The 7,738-nt window shown below is 44.2% G+C and overlaps 1 protein-coding gene across 1 annotated transcript; it reads right to left on the bottom strand.

Annotated features, from left to right (window-relative positions):
• Nucleotides 1-6,707: 6,707 nt before the first annotated feature.
• RNASE1 (ribonuclease, RNase A family, 1 (pancreatic)) lies at nt 6,708-7,178 on the bottom strand. The gene has a single exon (XM_006835484.1). It carries the CDS (start codon nt 7,176-7,178, stop codon nt 6,708-6,710), a length of 471 nt encoding a protein of 156 aa, XP_006835547.1.
• Between the last annotated feature and the right edge of the window lie 560 nt (nt 7,179-7,738).

The raw sequence follows: 7,738 nt of genomic DNA, 5'->3' as shown, positions 1-7,738 counted from the left end.
AGCCCACGGTATCATACCAGGACTCCCCATTGAGATTAGCAACTCCTTTTTTTTTTTTTTTTTTTGATTGTTAATTAAGAAGACAGTAAGGGAGTACAGTGGCTCCATAGGATAAGCACTGGACTGGGAACCACAAAGTCTTCAGTTCAAGCCTGCCAGCCACTCCACCAGAAAAAGATGACCCTATATAGGGTCGCTATGAGTTGGAACTGACTCCATGACACTTAAATACAAAACAATTGGGCAGTGGGAAGGACAGATAAGCTTTGGAAGGAAGAAACTACAAAGACACCTTACCATCTACACTTACTGTGAGTCTCAAAGAAACTCATAATCCATGTAAATATATTGACTGATTTACAGAAACATAATTTGTCCCCCTAGGAAGTGGCTCCAGGAAAAGGGTTTTCAGCTGCTGCTAGTTCTAGGGAGTAGGTACACTTCCGTTCTGTTCCTTCCAATTAGGACCGCCTCATGAATGGAGGACTTGGAGGGCTGTTCCACATTCCTGATGATCCCCCAAAGCAGTGTTGAAATCGGCTTCCCCAGGGATGCAGACCCACAGATAGCTCTCTTAGTGTTCCTATTTGCTCTTTGAGGCCTGGATCAGATTAAGCAGGCAAGCCTGGTGACTGGGAATGGTCTTTCACTTCACAATTAGAGAGAACATTGTAAGTAGAGTGCAAATCCTGATTGAAGAGGCACACAGAAAGAACCTGATGTGATTATCATTTACCCTGTTACCTGAGGGACTTATTTTAGGTATACATTAATAATCAATTTTGATGTAAGGTAATGCTTGGCTGGGGGACTATTGGCTACCAGAATTAAAAAGAGTACTCACAATAGAGAGAATGAGGAAAGAGTAAGATGATGAAAGAAGAAAGAGAAGAGAAGAGGCAGAAGACACTGTAAGTTGTCAATGCACTTCAAGCTGCAAGTGGTGAAAAAAATGCTTGGATACCAAAATATGTTTTCCTGTCCACTTAGAATGCATAATTCCTGAAGCTCATTTGCTTAGAGGATCTCTGAAAAATCACACTACACTCCTTAGACGAATCATTGAATATGGTCATTTCTGTCTTCAAGCAGACAGACATATTTGTGGATTGAATTGTGTCCTCTAAAAATATGTATTGAAATCCTGGCTCTTACACCTGAAATTTTGGTTCCTGGTGTGGCACTGGAGGATCAGCACTAGATTGTGAACCCCAAGGTCAGCAGTTCAAACACACCAGCTGGTCCCCTGAAACTCTATGCAGGGTCGCTATGATGCAGAACCAACTCAACGGCACTTAACAACAACATACCTGACATTGGAGTCCTGGTGTGGTGCTATAGGATAAGCTTTAGATTGCTAGGTCGATTTGAACTGAAATATAGAGGTTCAAACCCACCATCCGCTTCTCAGAAACCCTATATCGGCCCCTATGAGTTGGAATCGACTCAATAACACTTAACAACATCAACAACCTACCTGAAATTGAGCCCTGGTGTGGCACTGTAGGATAAGCACTAGACTGCTAACTGCAAGGTCAGCAATTCAAACTTACCAGATGCTCCTAGGAAATTCTAACCAGGATTACTAGGAATTGAAAGCAACTCAATAAAAACAACAACAACAACACTTGCAACAATACCATGGTGGTACAAATGCTTAACATATTTAGCCACTAGTTAAAAAATTGGAGGCCTAAGTCCACCTAGAAGTACCTCAGAAGAAAGGCCTGGTGATCTACTTCTGAAAACTCAACCACTGAAAACTCTATGGATATGCATAGGGTCACCATGACATGGTCTCCACTTGGCTGTGACTGGTTTTATTATATAAGGGGGCTTCAAAATGTTCCTGGAAAAATGCCATTATCTCTTAAATTAAGATTTTGAAGTTCCCTCTTATCTGTTAACTTAATTTTTTGGAAACAGGGTTTTGTTATATTTATCAGATCAACCTGAGTAGGCTGGATTCTAAATGTAATCACTTCTGAGTTATAAAAAGAGCAGAATGGATAGAGACACAGGAGGAAAGGCAGACAGCATGTAAGGATCCCTACAAGCCAAAGGATGCCAAGGAACCAAGGAATGGCCAGGACCACCAACTGCAAGGAAGGAATAACCATGGTCAGGACCCTGAATATGTACTTTCAGCCTACAGAACTGTGAGAAAATAAATTTCTGTTCTTTCAAACCACCTACTAATGGCATTTGTATTACGGCAGCATTGGGTTAACAGTTTAGCTCTTCATGGTTAAGATTCATCTATCTGAGTTATTCTCCTATTGTTGTTCTTGTTAAATGCAGTCGAGTCGGTTCAGATTCAAAACAACTCTGTATAGGGTTTCAGAGGAGCAGCTGGTGGGTTTCAACTGCCAACCTTGGGGTTCACAGTCCAATGCTAATCCTACAGTGCCATACCAGAAGGGTTATTCTCTTAGAAAGCCTTTATTTGTGAGGTGGAAATCATCTCCCTATGTTTGTTTCACAGAAGACATGCCTCTCATTTGCCCCTACATGACGATGCCACTACTGATGGTACCTGACTAATGGCCTCCAGGACAAGGCTTCATCATTCTGTTCCCTGTTTCCTCCTGTGCCCAGTCTCCACCTGGACTAGCCATCTTCTCCTATCACTCTATTCCTCAGATAGAGGCCCACCCATCCACACTGTGGGACCCTTGGAAAGCTATGGGAGCCAGAAGTCAGAGCTTGGTCAATGGCTGAATGTATGCAGCAAATCTCCACGGGTCTTTCTTTAAAGTTCCACTGAAGTAGTCACTTGGAGTCCTGGTGTGGCACTGTAGGATAAGCACTGGATTGCTAACTACAAGGTGGGTGATTCAAACCCACCGGTCGCTCCCAGAAATCCTATATTGGGTTGCTTTGAGTCAGAACTGACTCTCCGGCACATAACAACAACAACAAAGTGTTCGCTTAGCACTCAAACTCCACATTCAGTAGATTCCAACTCATAGTGACCCTATATAGAGTTTCCTAGGCTGTAAATGGAGTCCTGGTGTGGTGCTGTGGAATGATGTACTGGACTGCAAGGTCAGTTTGAACCACAAAGTCAACAGTTCAAATTTACCAGTTGCTTCTCCAGGTTCACTACAAGTCAGAACCAACTTGACAGCAGTTAACAACAGCAACTATAGGCTGTAACTTTACTGAAGTAGAAAGCTTCATCATTCTCCTTCAGAGCAACTGTTAGGTTTTATAACCGACCTTGCAGCTCCTTCACTTAGCACTGTTGTTGTGTGCCGTTACATTGGTTCCAACTCATAGCAACCCTATATAGTAAATTTGAACTGCTGACCTGTGGTTACCAGTCTAGTGCTTATTCTACACCAGGACCCACTACCAGGACTCACTTAGCACTAGCAAGAGGGAAAAGTAGGGGCTCTGGGTCTGGGGATAATGGTGAGATGAACATAAGAAAAATTTTACTAACAAAGATATAGCTGAGAAAATGTTTTCTTTATTTTCCTCTTCATCCTCGTGTCCTGGTAAGAAATGAGATTACCATTACCACAGAAATGCAAGCATATCTAGGCCCTCTCTCTGCCTGCCATCTGTAGGCCTCCTTCTTCAGCTAGAAATCTCCAGGCTAAGGATTCACTTTACAAAAGAAATAGCCTTCGAGTCCTTTCCAAGTCATAGTGACCTTGTCAGACAGAGGAGTGTCCTGGTGTAGTGCTATAGGTTAAACACTGGATTGTTCATTGAATGGTTGGTGGTTCAAACCCACCAGGAATTCCTCAGAAATCCATACAGGTTTCTATGAGTTGGAATTGATTCAATGGCACTTAACAAGACAGAATTATTCTTGTTGTTAAGTGCTGTCGAGTTGGTTCCAACCCATAGCAACCCTGTATAGGGTTTCTAAGGAGCAACAGGTAAGCTTGAACTGCCGACCTTGTGGTTCAAACCAACTTTCAGTCCAGCACATTAACTCACAGCGCTACACCAGGACTCCAACAAGACAGAGTATAACTGTCCTATACTGTTTCCAGGGCTATAGTCTTGGACTGAAAGGACCCCTGGTGGCACAGTGGTTAAACACTTGGCTGCTAATCATAAGGTTGGCCCACCCGTCATTCTGAGGGTGGAAGGTATGGCACTGTGCTTCTGTAAAGATTACAACTTTGGAAACTCTGTGAAGTAGTTCTACTTTGTCCTATTGAGTGTCTATGAATTGAAATTTGACTCAACAGCAATAGAGTTTAGGTTTGTCGGTTTGTTTGAATCTTTACAGAAGCAAATTTCCACATCTTTCTCCTGCAGAGCAACTGGTGCATTTGAACGACCCTGTGCCACCTAGGACCATAATGACAGAACTGGTTGGAAGTCGGGCCTTTCTCTAGTTCTATGACCTTGTCTAGAGCCAGATGAAACTGTGAATAGGGGATCAGATCAAATGAAATGCTTAGTGATAACTGAAGCCCTGAGTCTAGTGCTCTAAATGGCCTTAATGAAGAACAGCCAAGAACTGAGCCAAGTATCCTAGGAACCTCTAAGAAAGAGTGTGTGCCAAGAAGCTCAGTGAGAGCCAAGGTCCCACAACACTTAATGGAGGATGACTCAGGCATTTTCTTCTCAGAGTTAGACTCTAGTAGCAGAAAGAACAATGACTTAAATTCAGGAAACGTGGGTTCTAGTCCCAGCTGTGCAATTAGCTACCAGTGGGTCATGAGCAAGTCTCTTAACCTGAGTAAGGCAGGGAGGGGCTCAGGGATGGCAAACAAGGCACATGCACACGCACCCTTTCCCATCTTGTACCTTTGGTAGAGGCTACTGTTCAATTACCTCATTACTTACAAAATGTAATGGTTTCAACATGAGCGAATATATCCATTTTGCTGATTCAGTAACTGCGTATTCAAAAAAGTAAAAATGGAAACTTAGGATCTTAATTTACCTCCCCACCCTGAGGCTCAGCGGGGTCTTCCTGAGGTCCTTCCCTCTATGCCAGAAGCTGACCATGGGCCCCTGTTGTCTAAAACACCAGCAACGAACAGTTTTATGCTTAGAATTAAGATAGCCAAAAAAGAAGAAACTATTTCAGGTCACTAAGAGCCATGAATCAGAGGAGTAAGCATTTCATTATTCCATTCTTTGCTTCCTTGAGCAAGGGGCACAGTGGGCAGATCTCACCTTCCTCGCTGAGTGGTAAGGATTAGTATGAGTCCAACCCCCCATATATCTACATGAATCCAATCTTTGCTCCATTTCTCCATCATCTTCACCAGCCACTCACATGACACACCTTCTCTCCAACGCAAGCCCCCCAGAGCTGGTCAGAGCTCACAAGCTGAATGGTCATCTTTCAGACCAGCTGCCCATGCAGCATTTCTTGGTCCCTTTACTTTTTTCCTCTTCCCCAAACTGGATTTCTGGTGTGACTCTGTAGGATAAGCATAGGACTGCAAGGCACTAGTCGTTCCTCAAAAACTCTATACTGGGTCACTATGAGTTGGAATTGACTCAATAGCACTTAACAACAACAACAACCACCCAGAACTAGGTCAGAACTTCCAGGTTATAAAGACACCTTCTTTTAGACTGTCCAATGGACAGACACCAGACCCCCTCTACCCTCTATCACCCCGCCTCCACCCTGGGCTCTCACTGCACCTGTGGTTTCCTTAATTTACTAGATTGATTCTTAGAATGTCATGGAGAGTAGATCATACTTAGGGCTACAACTTTATTACAGTCAAAAAGATATAAAGAGACAATATAGAAAGAGGTCTAGGAGGGATCACAGCACGAAGTTTCCATATCCCTATGAGGAATGCATGGTCACCAAGCAGGAAGCTCCACCTGAGTCTCAGTGCTCAGGGTTCTTATTGGCCTCACCACATGACCCTGATTACATGCCAAGTCTCATGAGGCTTACTTAGCATCCTGCCCCCAAGTAGTCCCTCTAGGTCTGGTCAGCCCCATTCATTAGACTCAAGTATTAATATGGCTCAAAAACAGAAAATAAAGGTAAAAATGGCTTTCTTCAGTGACTCTACACCTCACAATTGCTGACAAGATTTAGTCACAAGATTTAATTTACAGTTCTTACTCTGAGGAAGGAGCCCTGACAGCATAGCAAATTACGAGCTGGGTTGCTAACCAAAATGTCAGCAGTTCAACCCTACCAATAATTCCAAGGGAGAAAGATGAGGCTTTCTGATCCTGTAGAGATGTACAGCCTCAGAAACCCTATACAGGGTCAGTATGAGTCAGAAATGACTCCATAGCACATCACTACCACCACCACCCATTGCAGGGGAGTACCACGGTTCTTTAGGATAAGCACTGGACTGCTAACCATATGGTAAGCAGTTTGAGCTCACCAGCTGCTCTGTAGGAGAAAGATGAGACTTTCTACTCCTGCAAAGACTTACAAGCCTTGGAAACCCTATACAGGGTTGCTATGAGTCAGAACCACTTGATGACACTTAACAGCAACAACAAAAATAACAACCCATAGCAGGAAAACAATCACAGAAAAAGTGTCTGAAAGGAGACAGCTTCAAGAATCCAAGTGATTGCAACTATGTTTTATTAAGAGAAGCTGTGAAAGGGTTAACATATGGGACCCACCTCACTACCCACACCTCCCCATAGAAACCATGTAGGGGAGGGACTCACACCCATGTGTGTGTGTGACCCAGGTATCACGGTCATGAGGTGATGGGGGCACCTCTGCTCTGGCTTCAGGAAGAGACTTCCACAGAAGCATCGAAGTGGACAGGCACATATGGCTTCCCCTCACAGGCAATGATGATGTGTCTCATCTTGTTGGTGGCCCGGTATGCACAGTTGGGATACTTGGAGCCATTGGTCAAGCGACAGTCTGTGATGTGCATGGCTGAACTGCTCTGGTGGCAGTTGGATTGCCCATTCTTGCAGGTGATGTTCCCCTGGAGACAGACAGCCTGCACATCCACCAGGGGTTCATGCACAAAGGTGTTTACTGGCTTGCACCAGCCCTTTGTCATATTCCGGCGCCTCATCATTTGATTGCAGTAACTGGAGTCGATGCTGGGAGGGCTGTCTGAATCTATGTGTTGTCGCTGGAACTTCATAGCTGGGGACTCCTTGCCCAGGGAAGGCTGGGCCCACCCCAACACCAGAAGTATCAGGGTTAACAGTGGGAACAGGACATAGGACTTCTCCAGAGCCATGGTAACCTCACTCACCTAGACGAGCCTGTCCAGAAAAGAGAGAGAGATGGGGAAACATCCCCTTAGAAAGAACCTCAGCTTCCACCTGTGGGTTTCCTGGCTTACAGCCTCACTTTTCAGCCAGCCAGAGAGAAGTGCCTCTTCCTGAGAGATTTTTCCAAGTAAAAATATACTCTTAAAGAGCATTTTACTCCCACTAGCTAGAATGCTGTAGGATACGCACTGGATTGCAAATCAGTTTGAGTTGCAAGGTCAGTGGTTCAAACTTATAGGCCACCCCTTGGAAACCCTATACTGAGTTGCTATGAATGGGAACTGACTCAAAGCACTTAACAACAACAAAACTAGAGAAACGACCCTAGTGTCATTCTTTAGGATAAGCACTGGATGGTAACAGCAAGGTCAGCGGTTAAAACCTACCAGCCACTCTCAGAAACCCCATACAGGGTTATGAGTGTGAACAGACTCCACAGCACACACCAACAACAACTAGAGAAAGACCCCCTGGGTGGCACAAATAATTAAGCTCCTAACTACTAACAGAAAAATTGATGATTTGA

The sequence above is a fragment of the Chrysochloris asiatica genome, unplaced genomic scaffold (genome assembly GCF_000296735.1).
Source record: "Chrysochloris asiatica unplaced genomic scaffold, ChrAsi1.0 scaffold00017, whole genome shotgun sequence".
Taxonomy (NCBI): Eukaryota; Metazoa; Chordata; class Mammalia; order Afrosoricida; family Chrysochloridae; genus Chrysochloris; species Chrysochloris asiatica.
Note: the sequence above shows the minus strand (reverse complement) of the source record. Positions and strands in the feature narration are given on the sequence as shown.